The sequence below is a fragment of the Dendropsophus ebraccatus genome, chromosome 1 (assembly GCF_027789765.1).
Source record: "Dendropsophus ebraccatus isolate aDenEbr1 chromosome 1, aDenEbr1.pat, whole genome shotgun sequence".
Classification (NCBI taxonomy): domain Eukaryota; kingdom Metazoa; phylum Chordata; class Amphibia; order Anura; family Hylidae; genus Dendropsophus; species Dendropsophus ebraccatus.
The window spans coordinates 213,306,518-213,329,926 of NC_091454.1; the positions used below are offsets into that span (position 1 = coordinate 213,306,518).

The 23,409-nt window shown below is 39.9% G+C and overlaps 1 protein-coding gene across 5 annotated transcripts in view; it reads left to right on the forward strand.

Annotated features, from left to right (window-relative positions):
• The window catches only part of NFIX (nuclear factor I X), a 123,946-nt gene that overhangs the window by 43,083 nt on the left and 57,454 nt on the right, over window positions 1-23,409 (forward strand). For 4 of the 5 annotated variants that reach the window (XM_069947060.1, XM_069947053.1, XM_069947078.1 and 1 more), the window contains one exon: window positions 19,735-20,266. In XM_069947060.1, the coding sequence (XP_069803161.1) occupies window positions 19,735-20,266 (532 nt within the window). Of the gene's footprint in view, window positions 1-18,806; window positions 19,472-19,734; window positions 20,267-23,409 lie in introns of those variants that run through there. The other variant, XM_069947070.1, reaches the window with a different exon arrangement.

Sequence of the window (23,409 nt, forward strand, 5' to 3'; positions counted from 1 at the left end):
GGTTGTGTTGTAGACAAGCTTATATGGAGTAATCAGAGGTTTCATCATTTGTAAAGTACATAGATGACACTGAGAAGTTGTCAGACCAGTTAATTTAAAGTGGAGAAGAAAAGCAAAACGCTGCTTTCTTGGCCCCGAAATGCAGGCGAGCAGACATGTGAAATATCTCCTAACACATTCTAGTGTAAATTTCTGTACACAGCGGCCAAATTAGGCCACATAAAAGGTCCACCCTTCATCCAGAGCGTTACTTATTCTGTGTGCTCTTCACGGTGTTGTCCAGCAGCTGTGGGGTTAACAGGTCTCCCTTCTGTAATTTCTCCCCCTTGTTTCCTTGGCTTTGGGCCCACAGCCAGCGCAAGTCTTGATTTAAACCCCACTTTACAATCACCTCATCAGGCTGCCCCAGGAAATGACAGCCCCAGCAGGGAAAGGGGGGTGTTCATGTGAGCTTAACTCTTAAACTCCTAATACTGTATGTATTCTCTGTATATGATGAAGGGGTTAATAGTTTGCAAGCAACTCTTCCCGCGCTGTGAGAGTGACTGAGCAGTGGATCATGTCCTCCAGTAACTATACACTGATCATTTGTTTCCCAGATCTCATAGTCTCATACACTTTCTTTCTAGAATGTCTCTTTTCTCTGAACTATCTGTTTTTACAGAGTATAGTCTTTTTCATGCGCTCCCTGCTCTCTCTTTTCCAGCCGCTCTCTTGCTCTCTCCCCCTATCCCAGGCCCAAAGTACTTTGATCAAAACAAACTTGTGTGAGTGATATTGGAGTTATTTCAGGTCGTGCTGGCTCAGGCTCAGGTCTGTTCTGCATTAACTTGACTTTTTTTTTCTATATATATTTATATGTATTGCGAGCGTAGCGTTATTAAAGGGAAAGTATCCATCTCAGACATGCAAAGAAGTCACGCTTTCACTGTCTCTACACTTTAACAGAATGACTTAAATGAGCCATCATTCCTGGCTTGTGACCCTTTAGAGGGATAGACACATTTATAATCACACAGCTCCTTTATTTCTGTGTAACCCTCTGCTGGGAGGTGCATGTGCTCCATCAAGTAGCACCCTTCTTTCTGTGTCACCCGGTGGTGGGAGGAGCAGACTTAATGTTGCATAGCTCCTCCCTTCTGTCTGTGTCATCCTGTGGTGGGAGGAGCAGACTCAATGTCAATCCAATCCTCCTGTGTGTCACCCTGTGGTGGGAGGGGCAGATTCCACATCACATACCTCCTCCCTCCTGTCTCTATCACCCTGTCGTGGGAGGGGCAGACTGCATGTACCTAGCTCCTCCCTCATGGTTGTGTCACTCTGTGGTGGGAGGGGCAAACTATTTCCCTTATCTCCTCCCACCCATTAGTGTCACCCTGTGGTGGGAGGAGCAGACTCTATATCACATAGCTCCTCCCTCCTGTCTGTGTCTCCCTGTGGTGGAAGGAGCAGACTCCATGTCACATAGCTCCTCCCTCATGTCTGTGTCTCCCTGTGGTGGGAGGGGCAGACTCCATGTCACAAAGCTCCTCCCTCCTGTCTGTTTCACCCTGTGGTGGGAGGAGCAGACTCCATGTCACATGGCCCCTCCCTCCTGACTGTGTCACCCTGTGGTGGGAGGAACAGACTCCATGTCACATGGCTCCTCCCTCCTGTCTGTGTCATTCTATTGTGGTTGACTTCATTTGACAATGCTCTTTTTTTCTACAGTGCACTATTCTATGCCATTACAAAAAATTTGAAAAAAAATTTAAATAATAATACTGTCAAAGCAGGACAGCCATTACATGTCACATGTTCCACTCTATAGACATACCATAGGGACACTGTAGACTCCTGTAAGAATACCTTTTAACTGATATGCTAAAATGTATGGGTGACATAGTGCCAGTAGCGGTCCGTATAATAGGTCCATTTTGGGCGGTAGCCCAGGGCCCAGAGCTATTGGGGGGGTTATGGCCATCCAAACACCCAAAATGGGGTGTCTCCTGGCCACAGTTCTGACATGATTTACACAAAAGTCTATCCCGCATCTATGAGCACCATACTAGTTACAGTGTGGTGGGGGGCCCAAGCTTGATGAACAACCCAGGGCCTATGGTAAAGTTAATCCGCCCCTGCAAAGTGCTCATAATGAATATGAACATATGCTGAGACTAGGTTAACCCTTCTTCTAGGGCACCATTTAGAGCGTAGTTGGAAGTTCTGCTTATTTTGCAGGATCTTAGTGGACAAAAAAATATGGCAAGCAGATGCCATTGAAATCAATGGGATCTTTGTATCAGTTAGAGTCTGCCCTTAAACAGACTGTCCAGCTGCATTCTGTGGGGCCAAACAGACTTTACGAAGGAGGCTCCCAAGAGAGCCCTGGCCTGCTTTTTTTTTTTTTTTAAAGGGCAAAGGGGAATATAGCAGCAGGTTAGATGGATCTTCAACACTAGAGTGCGGCCATACCTTTATTTACAAGATCAGTTGGCCATTAAAGAGGTACTCCGGGCTGGGGTCATTTTTAGGTTATGGCCAGGGAAGGGGTGGAAATAGAGGCCTCCGGTCACTTACCTCCCCGGTTCCAGCACCAGGTCCCGGATCGTGCAACCTTGTTCTTCCGTCCCGCAGTCGCTTCCTGGTCTGGGCTGCGGCCTGACACGTGATGTCTCAAGGCAGCTCAGCTATTCAGTGGCTGAGGCGGGACTCCGCTACGACCGCTGGATGGCAGAGCTGCCTTGAGACGCCACGTCTCAAGCCGCAGCTCAGACCAGGAAGCAGCCGCGGGACGGAAGAACGGGGCGGCATGATCTGGGACCCAGCACTGGAATCGGGGAGGTAAGTGACCGACGGCCTCTATTTCCACCGCTTCCCCGGCCATACCCTAAAAATAATCCCAGCCCGGAGTACCCCTTTAAGGATTAATGTTTCTTCAGTAAAAACCCACCTAATTTACATATTCAGAAAAAGTAACTTTTATAATTAATGGCGCAGTGGACCTTCTAAATAAAGTTATGGCCGCACTCCCCAATCCCTGACTTATTAGAATTTATCAGCAAGTTAGATCTGTCTTACCTGCTGCTAGATTCCCTTTAACCCAGATATCTTGCAATGACCAACTAATTTAGAAATGTGCCAGCATATCCAAGGTTGTAATCAGGGTCCGTGAATAATCACCAACAAAAGACTGCAGCAGTCCAATAGTAGAAAAATTTAGGAAGACTTTATCATCAGCACAGAAAAAAAAGTGAAAAAAGTGAAGTCTCACGGAACCTCTCAAGCCTATATGCCAGATATCTCCCCTTAGGTCACCAGTTCCCAGCCATCTTATTGTATAGAACTCTTGGTTTCAAGGTGACAGGTGATCCTACTGCTAAGAAAGCAGCAAGTAGTACCACCTCGCCATAACATCACAGGCTCCAGATTTACCGATCTCATCTGAGTATTAAATATACAGATTCCCTTCTCCGTGCCCTTATATATCCATGTACTTCCTGCAACAGCAATAACAACAATTGCTTTGTGTTTCTAGACTTTTTGGAACAGTTAAAATTATAAACTGGTGTAAGGCGAAGACACAGCGCCTGAAGAAATACAGTCCATGCAACAATTTTCTCCTGTGTCACCCTGTGGTAGGAGGAGCAGCCCCCATTTTGCATAGTTCAACCCTCTTGTTTGTCACACTCTAGTGGGAGGAGTCTTTTCTTTTTCTTTTAGACAGCGCTGTATTAATTAAAGGGATTATCCAGGATTTAAAAAAAAACATCGATTTCATTGTAAAAACAGCACCACTACTGTCCTCAGGCTGTTTGGTAATACAATCGAACTCTATTGACTTTGATGGCCACATCCTTTGAGACCACTGGTCTTAGTAATTTTCCCTCATGTGCTTAAAGCAAATGTGCCATCAGGTACATTCGCTTTAAGTGTTGCATATTAATAAAACGGTGCCAGCGGGGGAAAACCGATGCCACGGTGCTATTTTTGAATTGCAGCCTGGTTCCTGTGCACGACTTTATTACCAAGCACTGGCCCAGTGGGTGAAAACCCCTGCCCCTCTATGACGCAACTCTATTACGGTAATACATTGGCGCTGTGCGTGGGAACCAGGCCGCGGTAAAAAAGACTGCGGCACCGGCTTGCCCACGCCCGCACCGTTCTATTCATATGCAACACTTAAAGCAAATGTACCTGATGGTTGATTTGCTTTAAAGCATTTCTTTCCTCTTGGCTCTGGATCAGCAATTTAGAGCACACATAGCCACCTTTTTCCTAAGGATAGTGGGGCTAGTCAATCTAGCTTTGGGATTGTGGATATCCTACCAGTCAGATCTCCACTAGTTATATATTCATACTAAATTCTATTGATATCTCATTAATTCTGTAATGGGAAAACCCCTTTAAGGACGACCTTTAAAAGATTCTATGTCTGTTTCCTTGTTTGTGTATAGGCCATTAATCCCAGTATACATACCTAAAAGAATGGATCTCTAAGAGAAAGAGTCACAGCTCTATACTTTATTGTAAATGTAGCAAATGCATTCCCAATAAAGCAAATGCGCTCATTCTCACTATCCAACATCTCCTCCCCCTTCATTATTTTGATGAAAGAAACATTGGGGTCATTATTAAGACAAAACAAATAGAAATAACTACAATTAAATAAAAATAGCAAATCTGATTTGTATGGTGCCCTTTAAACGGAGTCTGGCAGGTGACTACTTTGGCATACAGTACATAGTCAACAAAGACCTATATTCACAGATCTGGCATGCCTAGTGATGAATACAGCCCTGCTTTCCTGTGGTCCTTATTATTTGGAAACAGCGGAGAAGCATTTTCCTAAGTTACCACTTAACACAGTGCAAAATGTAAGATGTCTCGTACATTATATATTTAATCAGTATTCTAGGCTCTGAGTATATAAATGAAGGACTATTATAAATGTCTCAAGCAAGCAAGGGTTTATCTGTTGTAAGAAATGTTCAAATATGTATCATAACAGCAAGCTTTTTTAAAGGGAACTTGTCACCCTGGGCAGCCCCCCTGAATCCACTGCACCCCCAAAAAGGGCCCGGCATACATACCGGGTATGTATGTGGGTCCCTGTCCAGAGGTGGGGGGAGGGCAGGTTGCCTACGGTGACAGGTTCCCTTTAATATTATCCTATAGGGAAGAGGCTAATGCTGCGTTTACAGAGTGATAATTCGCCCAATCAAACGATTGACGATTTCAAAGTAATGTGTTTCTTATAACCATCTGCATTCAGACGGAACGATATATCGTTTGGAAAATTCGTTATTGCGATCTTTTTAAGATCACTTAAGCCCATCTCACACATAGGGTAAATCGGTGAAAGACTGTTTACACAAAGCGATCTGCGAATTTTCAGGGAACGACCAACAATGATTTTGAGAACATGTTAAAAGATCAAAATGAACGAGTTCTCGCTCGTGGCTTGATTGTTCGCTGTGTGTACACGAGCCGATTATCGCTCAAACGCGATCGTTATCGCGAAAATTCGAACGATAACCGCTCCGTGTAAACGCACCATCAGGGTGGGATTACATTACGACTTGCACCTGAATTATATGTAGGGAAGTCTGTCAAAAGTGAATACCTACATATATGTGCGCACATACTAGAACAGCCCCATTAACTTTGAAGGTACAAACAACATATGGGCCGTCTATGCGTATATACTGGAACACCACGCTTTTTGAGTGACTATCACCACCTGATTGCCTACTGATCTGGTGGCACCACTAAATAGATATCAATAGAAGCATTTTACTTTTCATTCAGGCCACCTTGACCTACATGCAGGTCGTAAATAGCATCAAGGGGTGTTAACGTGCAGGGAATCATAGGCCCTGCCTCCTTGACACAAAAAATCAAAACATAGACAGATGCAAGAAAGCTATATTCCCAATTCTTTTATTGACATCTATCCAGCTCTGGCGACAGCTCTAAGGCAATCGCGGGAGACAGAAGTAAACATATGCGCCTACGTCAATATCCCATTTTGAAAGGACTCCAACCTAAATATATAGGGGGAGATTTATCAAAGGGTGTAAAATATACACTGGTGTAAGCTGCCCTCAGTAACCAATCACAGCTAAGCTTTCAGGTCTGGTAAAATAAAAGCAGAGCTGTGATTGGTTGCTTTGGGCAGTTTACACAAGTGTAAATTTTACACCCTTTGATAAATCTGGGCCATAGCATAAAGACAAATTGTAATCTCAACCCTAAAGCCCCTATTACACAGGGCGATCATCAGGCCCTGCTCCTTGTTCCCTGCTTGCTGCCAGCGCTATTGCACATGGCGACAGCGAGCAGGTAAGTGAGGGAGGTCCTGCAGGGAGCGAAAAATCATCCGGGCAGCCCATACAAGATAGCAGAAGTCTGCTGCCGCCACTTCTATTACACTGAGCGACGGCAGCAGATTGTCGCTATTGTTGTCGTCTGTCTTTTAACATGTCGGCTGATTGTTGCCTTTTATTACACAGAGTTATTATTGGCCGTGATGGCCGATAATCGGGTGAATACGGATGATAAAAGCTTTGTGTAATAGGGCCTTAAAGCTTTAGTCATGGATTGTAGTGACAGAACAGGTTTCACACTGAAATCCTTTTAGAGAAAATAAAGGTAACTGGATCCTGACTAGTCCTTTACTGAAGTGGATCCTGACTAGTCCTTTACTGAGGTGGATCCTGACTAGTCCTTTACTGAGGTGGATCCTGACTAGTCCTTTACTGAGGTGGATCCTGACTAGTCCTTTACTGAGGTGGATCCTGACTAGTCCTTTACTGAGGTGGATCCTGACTAGTCCTTTACTGAGGTGGATCCTGACTAGTCCTTTACTGAAGTGGATCCTGACTAGTCCTTTACTGAGGTGGATCCTGACTAGTCCTTTACTGAGGTGGATCCTGACTAGTCCTTTACTGAAGTGGATCCTGACTAGTCCTTTACTGAAGTGGATCCTGACTAGTCCTTTACTGAAGTGGATCATGACTAGTCCTTTACTGAAGTGGATCCTGACTAGTCCTTTACTGAGGTGGATCCTGACTAATCCTTTACTGAAGTGGATCCTGACTAGTCCTTTACTGAGGTGGATCCTGACTAGTCCTTTACTGAAGTGGATCCTGACTAGTCCTTTACTGAAGTGGATCCTGACTAGTCCTTTACTGAAGTGGATCCTGACTAGTCCTTTACTGAAGTGGATCCTGACTAGTCCTTTACTGAAGTGGATCCTGACTAGTCCTTTACTGAAGCGATAACATTTTTGTGCTGCAGAATGTACATTCTAACCCAACAACCAGATCCACAAGTAACTTTAACATTGCAATGAAAGTTTAATACTGCAGAAAATAGGCCTGTTCTCCCTCTTTGTCTTGTCTGCATTTTGCATTTCTACCTCTCTTTCTCTCTGCCCTCTGGAGGGGATTCTGCTCACGTCAGCAGCCGGCTCACACCATTTGCCATGTGTGCCAGGGTGACACCATGCCAGGGTAGCACCGTCTGTTACCGTGGTAACCCTCCCCTCTTCCCCAAAGCTTTCCAACACTGCCAGAGAGATCCAGAGAGGAAAAAAATGAAAAAAGAACAAGGCCTAGGGAGATCGGGTGTAAAGAGAAATATGGACAACTGAAGTAGACGTGTGTTGTAGATAAGGCGATGGGGTTGTAGGATGATAATTGAGTTATAGCATAGAATGAAAACTGTATATTTTGAGGATAATGGTACATTATCCCATCACCCTGACAAGGAAGCAAGAAAGAGTTAATCAAACAGAATAGCTGTCAAGACAGACAGTGATCCCAGGCTGAATTAGGTTGAATTCACACACACCGATGCGCAGCAATTTTCGCGGAGCTTTCAATGCCATGTTTTTCCAAACAAAATCTTGTGGCCAAATATTACTTTTAATTTTATATCAAATTATTGTAAGTTGTTGGTGTCTTTTAAGATGTTTTTGGCGTTTTCCCCCTCAAAAATTTGCCTGTTGCAGCCTTTGATTTTTTTTCTTGTAGTGTTTTCCCCAATCGTCTTTTCTATAAGGCTTGGAAAAAAATCACACATAATATTGTACTACACACATAAGTAAGACAATAGGAGACCTATGGCTGCACACTAGGGTAAGGTCCCTGGTGGCAGCTGCACGGCCCAAACTACATGGATGTACAAGTATAGGCAGATTTGAAATTTTCACTAATAATTAATTGATAAGGGCCACGTAGTACCTGCAAAAAAGCATAGCTAATTATCAATCAACGATGCATTAGCAATACATAGATACTTGGTTTATGCCCATCACAGTTGTGTCTTGACTGCGGTGGCGCTCTGTGGGATTGGACTATCAGGACGAGCTGTCCTGAATGGATTAAAGTAGATATGTTCAATAAATGGAATAGTCATAGAGTACACAATCTGACATTACATAGATGGATTATATTGTCTGTAATATACAACATGTAAACGTGAATCCTTCCCAAAATAGAAGGCTAACATAATTAAAAAAAAATTATCAAATGTCAAGATACTATGGGAATAAGATTAAAGTAAGGAAGAAATATACCTAACAGTAAAAACTATTAAAGCGTATCGCTCATGTTGTATTTCATAAATCAACGGCACATTATGATGATGGTTTTATACACAGACTCATTAAAATCAATGCTCCTATATAACTCTGTCTTAGGTTTACCCCAGAGGCGTCTGTCGGCTGCCAAAATCAATATTTGAATGGGTTGTATGAGAATGGTAAAAAGGTATGCCTTTTTTTTTCCTATAAAAAGCGACACTCTTCTCCATTGGCAATGTCTGATATTGCAGCTTCAGGTGAATGGGGCTGAGCGGCAATACTGGACAAGAACACTAATAAGAGTGGTGCTGTTTAGGGGAAAAAATTAAATATACATGTGACGGGGTATGAACCATAGCAGTATGGGCTGCAGGGACTCCATTTCCTTTCTTGTGGTTTCTGCTTCTCCCACAACATTTTTTGGGACGTTTTAGGGCTGTCTTTTTGAATAGCTGTTATTTTTTTGCCAAAACATGGCCATATCTTGCAAATTACGGACGTAATTTGCATAATATGTCCGTGTTCTGGTGCCAGAAACACGTCCGTTAAAAGGTCAAAAAAAGACGGCATGAGAACAAAACCTAAAGATGCTCACATACTTTTAATAGGTGAGGCCAAATGTTTATCCAGCTGGTGGCTATGTCTTCTGTTCCCCACATACACATGAAAGTTCAATCAATGGATCAATGGAGAAAGAAGGGGTAAGATGATGCAACACTCTGGCAGCAGCTTATCTCCTTGAGAATGGGTCGGGCAGTTGAAATTCAACATGACCGCCTTTCTCTCCCCGATATCATCTGGTGGAGGAGGGGTGGGGGGAGCTCGACAGACAACAGTCAATTGACTGACTTATGCTGTGTTTACACGGAGCGATAATTCGCCCAATCGAACGATTAACGATTTTAAAATAACGATGTGTTTTTATAACGATCAGTGTTTAGACGGAACGATATATCAGTTGAAAAAATCGTTATTGCGATCATTTTAAGATCGCTTAAGCCTATCTCACACATAAGGTGAATCAGTGAAACATGTTTACACGAAGCGATCTGCGAATTTTTAGCGAACGACCAACGGCGATTTGAGAACATGTTGAAAGATCAAAATGAACGATCTCTCGCTTGTCGCTTTATCGTTGGCTGTGTTTACACAAGCCGATTATCGCTCAAATGCGAAAATTCGAACGATAATCGTTCTGTGTAAACGCACCATTAGCACTATATTTAATAAGCTTCTGACGTATACAATGAGCATATCCACAGACACCAATTATAGGCATGACATTATTAACTAAAAGAAAGTGCTGCAGACTGTTATTTCCTATACAATTTCTTAAAAATAAAAGTATACTGTGTGGTAAAAGTTTTAGTATTTTTTTGGTTCACTTTGAACCAATGAGTGACATATACCACCTATACAGTATATGTCCTTAGCATATACCTTTTACAGGAGATAGTGAACGTAGTGTATACAGAGATTAACAATTTTTCACCAGGGGGCCTTGTAGGGAAAACTAGCAGAACCAGCTCCACTCGGCTGTGTTCAGATGCTTTGCATATATTACGGCATTTTCTTCAACATCCATTGCAGGAAATTCACACATCAGGGGACTTTGTGCTGTACCTTGCATTGATTTTCACTAATGTATTAAAAGATAAGGAAATACTGAGGGATCAGTCAAAACAATGAAAAAGGGGGACATTCAAAAGAATCACTACCAGCTATGTCCACCAGGTAGCACTATAGAAACTTTAATTCAAATAACACTTCTGATGTACACAGTAATTTGTGCACTATGCTAGACTGTGTATTCTATGTCAAGCAACAAAAGCCTCCATTATCATTTAAGTATTTCATAACTTCTTTGGACCCTTCTCAACAATGATCTGCATTGTGCTGTACTCACCAAAGCCTTTCAGTTACAACTTTTTTTTTATTGGATATTACGGAGTTGCTCTATAAGTGATTTTCTTGCTCGTTATAGCTGGGATCTCATGCCATGGCAGTCAGAAGCAGACATAATCATGTTCACCATGGTCAATGGCTGCACTCTTTTGCTGGTAATACCAGCTTGACTTCCCTATATCCCCTCCTATTACTTTATATAACCCTTCCTTTACCTCCTCCTATTACTCCATATAACATTCCTATATCTCCTCCTATTACTCCATATATCCCCCTATATCTCCTCCTATTACTCCATATATCCTCCCTATATCTCCTCCTATTACTCCGTATATCCTCCCTATATCTCCTCCTATTACTCCATATATCCTCCCTATATCTCCTCCTATTACTCCATATATCCTCCCTATATCTCCTCCTATTACTCCATATATCCTCCCTATATCTCCTCCTATTACTCCATATATCCTCCCTATATCTCCTCCTATTACTCCATATATCCTCCCTATATCTCCTCCTATTACTCCATATACCACCCTATATCTCCTCCTATTACTCCATATACCACCCTATATCTCCTCCTATTACTCCATATACCCTCCCTATATCTCCTCCTATTACTCCATATACCTCCCCTATATCTCCTATTACTCCATATATCCTCCCTATATCTCCTCCTATTACTCCATATACCTCCCTATATCTCCTCCTATTACTCCATATATCCCCCTATACCTTCTATTACTCCATATATCCCCCTATATCTCCTCCTATTACTCCATATATCCTCCCTATATCTCCTCCTATTACTCCATATATCCTCCCTATATCTCCTCCTATTACTCCATATATCCTCCCTATATCTCCTCCTATTACTCCATATATCCTCCCTATATCTCCTCCTATTACTCCATATATCCTCCCTATATCTCCTCCTATTACTCCATATATCCCCCCTATATCTTCTCCTATTACTCCATATATCCTTCCTATATCTCCTCCTATAACTCCATATATCCCCCTATATCTCCTCCTATTACTCCATTTATCCTCCCCTATATCTCCTCCTATTACTCCATATATCCCCCTATATCCCCTCCTATTACTCCATATACCCCCTATATCTCCTCCTATTACTCCATATATCCCCCTATATCTCCTCCTATTACTCCATATATCCCCCTATATCTCCTCCTATTACTCCATATAACCTCTCCTGCATCTCCACATCCCCATATATTATTCCCCTATATCTTTTCTTATATGCTATGTGACTGGAAATACAAGACATCTGAATATATGAGTATGCTGTATTTGAACTGGGAGCAGAAACAGAAAGTGCATTTGTGCTTTTGATGGAATTTCCTTAGAAGTGCGAGCCTGTGGGGGGAAAACTCGTGATGTTCTAATTTTTTACAGAAACAATGTTAATATAAAACAGAAATGAAATCAAACTATTAATTTGAACACAGAGGTCACAGAAAGTGTCACCTCCTACGCTGCTCATCTCCACTATGTGGCAGGGTGTAGTTAATACATATTAGAGTGTGAGCTCTGCAGACAAACCATAGTACACATCCTATTCTTTTCACCATAGACTATATGTGCACTTTGGTTACCTTTATAAGCTTAAACGGCGAGGTCTGTCAGTGTAAATCTTCCGCTCTAGGACATCGCAGTCTGGCCCCTTACCTTCCCCTTTCCACAATTGTCTACTTAGTGAGAGAACTATTTTGATTCCCATTATTCACAGGATTCCTAAATATTTGCAAATTAAAAGATCAGTTGAGGCCTGTTTAATGAGGAACTAATTAGACTTTGGGTTATATCTAATGTGTTTGTACTTGTTCTATTAAAACTAGGGCACCATCAATCAGTGTCTGTAAGTGATACTGCAGGGTAAGAAGCATTTGTGTTCTGCATAGACAAATATGTGCTTTTGTGTCTTTCTACGGGTTCATTTTTGAAGCACTTGACTCGCCTGAAGTGTCACTATATAAATGTAGTATAGCGATACTGATACACTGCTTGCCGATCAAGGACTTCTATTGTGTGGCGTATTATTTGGGTGATATACTGAAGATGTTTTTGAAGGTAACACATGAGTTTTGTCATTGTGCTATGTGTTCATGGTTGGCTAGATATAGGAGGTGCACTGCTTGCAATCGGGCCTAGATCCTGGTGTGTGAGGGATCTTGCATAACAAAAGCATTAGGGCTATACAAAAGTGTCATGGCCTGATAATTGCATTGTAACTGAATAACTGTAGTAGAAATCTTATGCGAATAACATCTCGATCTTACATACTGGATCAGAATGGTTATAGAGGACCCTGGTATAGGCCTTCTAGCTAGGTCTCTGGCCTCTAGGTGTATATTATACCTTCATATCATAATTATATGTAATAAAATGGAGCAGTCAACAAGGTAAGGCTATGTGCACAGAAAAAAAAAACAAATTTGGTCAGCTCTCCTAGAACACCATTCACACTAGGCAGGAGCATGTTGCTATTGCTGAAATTGCAAACACTATTTGAAGGCTATGTTCACACAACATCCAAAAAAGAGAAAAGGCCTTTTCTAATTAAAATTACATTCGTTATTGCCGCGATTTAATTGACTTCAATGCAATGCACTTAAGTCGATGGAATGACGGGTTTCCAATGCACACAATGTATAAAATGACGGACGTTATTGGCAAGGACGTCGAGATAATGATCATGTCAATTGTTTTCAGACATTCATTGCAAACAGCGGACGTTATTTTATTTGTTGTTCATTTTTTCTTTTTTCACCGCCTTCTCAACGTTTTTACTATTAAATTCAATGGCTTTTCAAATAAAGACACACCCAAAGGGCAATTAGTCCGTTCTTTCAAACTCAAGATTCTCTAGATATTTTCTGACATCTAGAGAATAATCTTAATCTCCATTATAGTTATTTCTGTCTAAAACTGAAGGATTTAGAGTTGGGCAATCAACTTGTGTGTTCTTCTTGCCATACATTATCTTCCTGAAGGAAGATTCTGTACTTAGGAAATCCCTCTGCCATGAAGGGGTGTACTTAGTCTGTATAACGTTAAAGCGAATGTACTATCAGGTAAATTCGCTTTAAGTATTGCCTATTTATAGAACGGCTCCGACGTGGGGAAGCCGGTGCTGTGGTTCTCTTTTTGAACCACGGTCCGGTTGCTGTGTACGGCACCGTTCTATTCACGGGCACCGGGCCGGGCTATTGATTCTAATAAAGCTGCATCATAGAGGGGCAGGGGTTTCCTCCCACTGGGGGCGGGCCGGCCCGCCTCCATGGCTTCACCTCTGGCCTGGTGCCCGTGAATAGAACGGTAGTGTACACAAGAACCAGGCCGCGGTTTAAAAAAAGGACTGCAGTACTGGCTTCCTCGTGCCGATGCCGTTCTATACATGGGCAATACTTAAAGTGAATGTACCTTATGGTACATTTGCTTTTAGGTAGGTATTATGTGTCACAGTAACAGCCACTTGATGCCAGGACCTAAGGTTTCCAGAACGTTGTCCGTCACAATGCCCCCACCAGCTTGTCTTTTCCCCATAGTGCACCCTGGTGCAACTAGAGATGGAATTGTGAATTATTAGTCTTTTTCAATTACTCCATGGTCCAGTTCTGAGGCTCACTAGAGATGAGTGAACCTCAAGCACGCTCAGGTTTTTCTGAACCCAAGCATGCAGCATTGGATTACCGGTGGCTGCAGACGTTGGATTCAGCCCTAGGTTGTCCTGGATACATAACATGGCCTATGGTTGCATCAATGTTTTCCAGGCATCTATGTGCTTCCAACATCTTCAGCCGCCGCTAATCACATGCTGCATGCTTGGGTTTAGACAAACACGAGTAGCTCAAGGTTCACTGATGTCTAATGCTCACATGTCCATTGCAGAAACTTTTCATGGTGGACAAAGGCCAACATTGGCAATCTGCAATGTACTGTGTTTTGACTCCTATCATAGGCATTAACTTTTTCAGCAATTTGGCTACCAGACAGGCTAGCCTTTGTAATTCCCATAAATTACCTTTCATTGCCTGGGCCCTGTCTTCATTTCACTAGTGGTCACTACTTATACCACTTTCATATTAAACAAAACATATCAGGATATCCCACAAAACATGCCGCTTCGGAAATGCTTTGACCTGGTCATCAAAATGTGTCACTAAAATCCTTACTTTTGCCCGTTTTTCCTGCTTCCAGCACATCAATTTAAAGAATCCACTGTTTACTTGCAGCCTAATATATCCCAACCCTTTGATAGGTGTAATAATCTATGACATTTACTTCCCTTTTTTGATTTTAGGCTATGATCGCGCACAATTTTTGATGTTGATTTTGAGCCTTACTTTTTAGCTGTTTTTCTGCTTGCCCAGTTTTTAGCCACTTTTCTGGCCTGTTTTTTTTTTTTTATCTTTTAATAGCTCAAACTATGGCTTCAAAAAATGTGCAGACATTGCCTTAAATGTATGGCTTACTGATGTGTCCATCTGTATATATATCCAGTAAGCTGCGGTATCATCTTTTTCCATACATTCAGCCATTAGGACTGATCTAACAACAGCAGTCTTGTTGTGGTTTACAGGTTATATCCCCATTAACTAATTTTGGCACATTTATCTTACCAGCCATGACAAATTCATTAGTGGCACCTGTTCAATATTACCTCTGTGCAGGTTTAGGACAGACTAACTTACCACATTGTACTGGGTACATACAAGTATGATCAGGAGGCATTGGCTATAAAAATAAGCCTAAGCCACGGCATAACACATAGTACTTTATCAGACGAATATCATAAAAGGACACCAAATTCCAAGAACTACTTTTATTAGTCCACAATGATCTCATATTCCTTTTCTCCTTTCCAGTAATGTTTAATATTTACCTTGTTACATTATAAGTAGAAAAAACTAATATCTGGATTTTTTTTTATTGTTGATACTGTATTTTTTTTTATTTTATGCCGATGTAGTATGATTAAAAAAAAATAAATAAATAAAAAAAAAATATATATATATCTATATAGTGCTTTGTTTTGCATATTAAAAAATGTATTCATAAATATTTCTCATTTTTACAAATATCCTGCCCTGGTAGTAAATAACATTTTACATGTTTAGAACTAAGTTATTATAACCATCTGCATACAGACTACCTGTCATTTACATTTCTTAAACTAATTTTCTCAGTACACCTCTCCCTGTCCCTGGTTTAATCTGACTGTAAGCTCTGATTTTGTCTATTCAGTGTCCATTACAAGCCTGCTGATATGTAGTTATTATCCTGGATTTGTAAAGTGATGTAAAATACATGTATTCTTCACGAGGAATTGAGAATAATTGGTGACGGGTCATACCCTGTAATACACCCAAATGGCTCATTTTGTGCACTTATATTTCCTTAAGCAACACAACCTGTGTGTTTGTTGTATAACTGGTAAAGTTTAATAGTATTTCCTTTGCTATATGGTACTTATGCAGGCTTTAGGAATCTATAGAATTTTTATATGAAAATTAAGACATTGTGGAGGCTCCTTTAAAGTAATTGACAGTACTTCTGGAAAGCAGAGATTACCCAATGTGACATATAACGTCTATGTAAAACATATATTTCATGTGAAATCATGGCAGATTTGTATTGGAGATTTTCATTTTATATGGTTATTAAAATGGCGAATAATCTAATATGTTATATATATAGAAACTTTGTTCTCACTAGGTAAAAATTAGGGCAATTAATGGTCCTTATTTGTCCTTTTTACCTAGTGGGAACATTGCCATATATTGTATGTGAAGTTGTAAGCAGAATATATATAGTATCTTAATACTTTACATGCTATATGCAATATACAGCTTCAAAAATAATATATAATAGTTTTCCTTTGTATGTGGAGGTTAGAAGTAAATCTGTACATTAGGAACACTGTTTCATGTACGATAAAAAAAAATTGCTTGGCACAGCCAGGAACTTTTCCCCTTAATACGCAGAACAGGTTGTGTACATTATGCTCATACTTTAACCGTGGTTCTAAATAGTTATATCGAAAATTTTAATCTTCTATATGCATTGTATATCTGGAAGTCACATCAATAGCTTTCTGGCAAGAGGTGAATATCGGTTTGTGGTTAAATTTATGGGCGTTTATGAGCACAAGACAAGGGTGATAAATAAAGCAAATGCCACTTCAACTGGTTCAGATAAAACTTCTTTTATAGTTACGTATGTTAGATTCATCATTGTTATAAGACCTGAAATTGTGCTTCTCTGTTGCGTAAAGCATGAAGGGTATACAGTGTAAATGAGAGGTGTAGTCCACTGAAGGGTGAAAGTGAAGGAAAACATGTTAATAATAAGGGTGTGGAGGTGAATAAAGAGAAGTCAGCGATGCGGTATGATAAAATTATTAGAATTAAAAAATAGCAGTCTTTAACTCAGTAAATAAAAAAAAGTTAAAATACTGCAGCTAGAAAAAGAGATAGAAGAGAACTGTAAGCAACTTACTAAATATGAAAAAGAAGAAGCATAGACATAGTTATATGAAGAAAACAAACATCCTGGTAACCGATATAAAAAAAAGTGCCAGTAAAAAAAATAGTTTTTTTCCATAATAGGACTGTAAATAATAAATAAAAGTGACAGTAAAAGTTGGGGATTCATAAAACAAGCAACGCTAGGCTAGAAACTATACGTTAGAAAGTTAAAAAGAACACGAAAACAATCTAAAAGAAATACGAACAGAAAAAAATATAAAATCCACCTAGTAGACTCCATGTAATGGCATTTGGAGGGAAAAATCAGGAAATGAAAAACAAAAAATAGCAGTAAAGGGGTAAGAGGATAATGACTGTGGACGTTAATAAAGAGCAAATGTGAAAAGTGAAAAAATTAATCAAAAACTGAATTAAATAAACAAAAATGTACTCACAATAGATTCGCTGAAAAAAAGTGTAAAAAGTGAAGCCGTATATAAAAGGTAAAAAAATATAATGGAAAAGCGAATTGTATTTATAGCTTTAAATATCAATAAAAGTATAAATGTATGTGTGCGTGTGAATACATATATCCACACGCACACTTATATACATTTATATACACACAAAGAGTTGTAGGTATAAGTGTGGAATGGAACATCTATAGCTTGAAAATATATATAGTTCATATGCTAGATATAGGAAAAAGTGAAACTTCACACTATGATGAAAAAAAGTGAACTGGAAGTAGCAGAAACTGGGTGAGTCTGTTAGATCGGAAAATGGCTATCTGTATCATAATGGAGAATATGTATAAATATATGTATAAAACATGAAACGTAGTAATAAAAACAAAAGGAAAATCAATAAAAGTCACTGATATATATAAACTTCCTCCAAAAGGTTGAACAACAAGTAAAGACAAACAAATGCGCAAAAATGAAGAAAGATGAGAGGAATGAAGGTCACTGCGGGCACGTACTGCCACAGCTTTCAGCACAAAAAGGGTTAAGATGTCGAGTGTGGGATAGTAGGAAGAGAGAGTGTACGAGGGAAAATGAAAAAAATCTGGGAATACAGGAGAGGGAGATTTACTCTGAAAAGCAGCGTCTTTAAAATGTGTGACTTGGCTGAAATATATTGGGCAGTGCCAGCAAAACCGCAGAGAACGAGTGAGCAAGACAGGAGTGGCAGAGAGAAGGAGAAGAGGGGAGGAAAGAAAGGAAAGAGATTTCATATATCATTTCAGTAATAATAGAAGGTGTTTTTTTGTTTAACTTTTCATATGGAAGGAGCATGATTACCATGCTTAGGTATTCTATGAGAAATAAATAAAAATAAAGAATATATACGAACAGCAGACAGGCATCTGCTTCATCTCCACCCCCCCAACACACACATCCACAGCCATGAGCGACTGTTTTACTTCTGGTGCCAAAACTTGCATGGCAAAATAAATCAAAAATAAAAATGAAACCAAAATAAATAATATAAAAGACAACAAGCTGGAATGAAGCAGGCAGTAACTTTCTATCTTGTCAGTTTGAAGAAAGTGAAGCGTCAAACTTTTGTGTATGCTTTATTTTTTTTTTTCTAAGTTGTCTGTTTTGGCAAAACCTTTTTCTGCCTTCAATATTTTTTTCATGCTCTCTCTCTCCCTCTCTGTAGCTCTACACCTCCCTCCTCCCTTCCCTCTCTTTCTCTCTCTCTCTCTCTCTCTCCCCTCCCTTTTTCTCTGCTATTGGCCAGCTTCTTCAGTTCACTTTGCCAAAAAGGTGGGTCTGCTCGAATCAGTCTCTCTCTGACTCTTTTTTTTTTCCTCTCTCTTTTCCCTGGCATCGATGCTGGCCACCAATTCAGCACGGAGAGTGAAAGCAGGAGAGAGGGGGAACGAGAGAGAGAGAGAGAAAGAAAGAGAGAGTTTAAACAGAAAGGAAAAAAAACCCAGCTTTCTCTTTCACTCAAATCGGCCGTTCGAAAAAAAAACGAACATTTTTTCCGCTTTTTCCCCCCCCCTTCCTTTCATTTTGCTATCTTCTATTTTTTTCATATCGATCTTCAATATTTCTAATGCATACCTAGACATTTTCCTTTAATTTGTATTCTATGTACCATCTTCATTTTTCCGGATGACATTTTAGTTGTATCTGTTGCTTTCGGTTCACCTGGATTTTTCGTTTACCTTCTTTTTTTCCCCAGGCCTTTGACATTAAGAAATTGGTGTTTGGAGTATATTACATTTTTTATTTAGATTTGTATTGTACTGCTTCCAAATTTTTACGTTAAGGAATAATTTGTTGGGTTTTTTCTTATATTATTGATAGGTTGCATATTTCGCATAAATTTTATGCTCCACTTTACTTTTTCTCTGTTTCATCACTTCTATCCCTGCACTCACCTATCTACCCCATGTTCTCTGTTTCTCTCTCATTCTTATACTAATGAGCTCCGAAATTGGATGGTTTTAAATTTCTACAGAAGTTCGATATGACACCAAGACATGGTAACCATTTTCCCTCATTCACATTTATTCTCATGCTGTTAATGACACAGATATATTATCACATTCATATTTCGTGTAACTTCATTGAGAAAGAGAAATGTTAATATTTTTCCCATTCATAAAATAATATAAATATGAAAGTATAATAATTACTGAATCATAATATTTCAATGCATTTCATTTACTTACAATAGTTCTTAATTTTTTTTTAAATATGTCTTGAGTTGCTGTTTTTGTTTTAAACTTCTTATTTCGTCTTTTAGGATGAATTTCACCCCTTCATCGAAGCTCTTCTTCCCCATGTGCGCGCATTCTCATACACATGGTTCAATCTACAAGCAAGGAAGCGCAAATACTTTAAGAAGCATGAGAAACGGATGTCAAAGGATGAGGAGAGGGCGGTGAAGGACGAATTATTGGGGGAGAAGCCTGAGATCAAGCAGAAGTGGGCGTCACGGCTCTTGGCCAAGCTGAGGAAAGACATCCGGCCAGAGTTCCGAGAGGACTTTGTCCTGACCATCACCGGGAAGAAGCCTCCATGTTGTGTCCTCTCTAACCCAGATCAGAAGGGCAAAATTCGGAGGATTGACTGCCTTCGCCAGGCAGATAAGGTGTGGAGGTTGGACCTGGTGATGGTCATCCTGTTTAAGGGGATTCCGCTGGAGAGCACAGATGGGGAACGTCTCTATAAGTCACCCCAGTGCTCCAACCCAGGGTTGTGCGTTCAACCACATCACATTGGAGTGTCCATTAAAGAACTGGACCTCTACCTGGCCTTCTTCGTCCACACGCCCGGTAAGTCTTGTAGTAATAGCAGCTATAACACACATACATCTTGTGCAACCTAACGTTTTTAAAGAGCTATTATCTGATCATCTCATAATGCCAGGTTGATAGTGTTCCAAATCAGATATCTGAATTGGAAACAAAACAGATCTGGTCATTAGAGGTGTGAAACGGACCATTGCAACATTCGCTCATTGTATATTAACACTAATGCAATGTTCTCTTTGCCTCAGTTATATTTAGGCCTTTAGAAGCACACGGGCCTAGGCCTAAATTTGCACTCTGCTATACACAGATCTTTCAGGCCTCAACTTTACATTGCATTGTCTCCACTACACGCTGGATTTCATTGACATCTTACAAAAAATTAGTGCTACAAATATATGTTAAAAGACACAAAATCAGATCAGTATATCTATCTATGTTTTTTTACTAAGTAGGTAGTTATCATTACAAAATATGACAGAGCTTTATGGTATTAAAAATGTATTTATTTAGCCTTATAAATGTTTTTACGATACTAAAGACGCATTTCTACAAATGTAGCTGTAAATTTATATGAGGATAGACAGGTGTTGTTTTATACATATAGCTAGACATGTAGGAGTATACACACAAACATTAGCTAGGCATACATACTTGTTTTTGAATACTTCAAATAATCTTTAAAAACGCTGCCTTCTGGGGCTTCTGGTGCTCTATATCATCTCACAAAACAATAATATGATTGAAGTATGTAAAAAATAAATGAAATGGTACATGTAGACAGACAATAATATTCTCTGCAGCAATACCAAAGCGATTGTAGTACAAATATTTTGTAAAATAAAGAACGAGCACTAGTTTATGTAAAAAAAATATATATTTTTTTATTGGCCAGTGTTTTTTTTTTTTTATGGCTTTACATTTCCCACTGGTAAATCACTAATTTAAATATTTTACCAATGTAGGCTGGTGGCTTTTTTTTTTTTTTTTTTAAAGATATAGATAGAAGATTGAATACGTAGTTGGATAGATAGACAGACAGACAGACAGATAAGATATAGATAGAAGATAGATTTACAACCCAAAAATAAGTTCCTTCTACGTATGAGTCACATATTTTTTTCTGACTTTAACCTCTATTTTATTCTTTTTAGACATAAAGACTACTAACACTACTATTACTAATTCTACTTCCTATCCTCTAACTTTTCCATAAACTTTGTATAACTCTTTGGGAGTGACTACATTGCATTTCTTATTTTTATTTCTACTGTAAATATCAGTGTTTTCTTTTATCTGATATTTTTACATATCTACTGGTGGCATCAATATCGAGCTGGTTGAGGTGTACATACTAAAGAATTTCAAACTTTCCTAAGTGTACAGTATACAGTTGGTGAAGTATATTATGGACAGAACATAAAGGGCTTGTGTTAAATGAAAACGCAGTCATTAAATACAGGGGGTGTTAAAAAAAAAAAAATCTGTATTATATAGTCAACTATATGACTTATAGAAGGTATAGTTAAAATTGTTTGGTTTTGTATTAAACTAATTTTAACATATCTTCAAAGGACAGCATTTCAGTCATTTTAAAGGATTTTACAAGGGGGAAGTAAACATCTAAGATACAAAAAGGGCTAGTATTTGTATGCAACCCTATCCCTATGACTACTGTCACAAAAATGTGCAATTCTGTAGATGCCGCCATCTTGTGTTACAAACCGACGCTAAACAAAGTAGCTTAATAGCAGGCAGAGTTTTTGAACGTCTATAGATTATCCTTACTTTTATATCTATAGATACCATAAAAGTGATAGGTATATTTCCATAATTACATACACCCTCTGCACATTACTTCTATGGCGGAAACATATGAAGAAATGACTGGTGGAATGCCATCAAAAAAATAAGGTGTGTTTCACTTTTAGAAAGAGGATGCACTATTCCTGTGGTGAAAACAAAAAGGCATTTGCTGGTTAGAAATGTCAGGAAGGTTGGAGCCCATGCAGAGGAGGACCTAACCTATGACCTACCACATGTTTCACAACATTCACTACTCTCTGCGGGTGTGCTGATTTACAGTGTCTGCCACCACGTACAGGACAAAGTACAACACTTACGTCCTCATCAACATCAATTATATCTTTATTGTTCTTTCTATAGGATCCAACTGCTACACTGCTAACTCACATCTACATAGACATATCTCTATAGAAAAGGAACTTCTCTGTAATATACATCTGTAAATCTTAGAATATTCATTCGATCATTAGACTGAATTTGGCAATTCCTTGTCCTGTTTGTATTCACTTTTTTATTTTACATCTGGTTTTCTGAAAAGTGTAAAAACCTGGGGCTTCTTTGGTTTTATAGATACACGAATTAAGAGTAACAATGATATATTTATATGGAAATTATTTAGTTTAAGGATTTCCCAAAATATATTACTAGGTTACAGTACAGTTATGTTATATTTGTACATGTGACAGGAAAGTTTCAATATCATACATGGCTTCCTGATCACCCAAGAAGAGGGTTAAAGGGAACCAATCACGCCGAAAATCCATCTTAAGATAAGGAAACGTGCTGGCACATCACCCAGCACGTTTCCTAAACATCCCCCTGTAACCTCCGTGCCCCCCTCCATCAGTCAGTAATCTTACTTTGAAGAAGTCCCGCGCTGTATGTAAATTTCTGGCAAGTAGTCACGGTGGGCGGAATAAGTCAAGGTGGGCAGAATCAGTCAGTCACAGGTCCTGGGCGTCTGTAATGGCTGTAATCACGCCCAGAGGGGCGTGCTTAAGGTCGTCTTCCGTAGTCCGCGCATGCGCAGTACGCCGGCGGCGTCTCCCGACGTACTGCGCATGCGCGGACTACAGAAGACGTCTGCGCTGCGTGCGGATGATGTCAGCGCGCCGCCGACGTGAAATGCAAGCCGCCGGGTCACGTGGATGGAAAGCAGACCTTAAGCACGCCCCTCTGGGCGTGATTACAGCCATTACAGACGCCCAGGACCTGTGACTGATTCTGCCCACCTTGACTAATTCCGCCCACCGTGACTACTTGCCAGAGATTTACATACAGCGCGGGACTTCTTCAAAGTAAGATTACTGACTGATGGAGGGGGGCACGGAGGTTACAGGGGGATGTTTAGGAAACGTGCT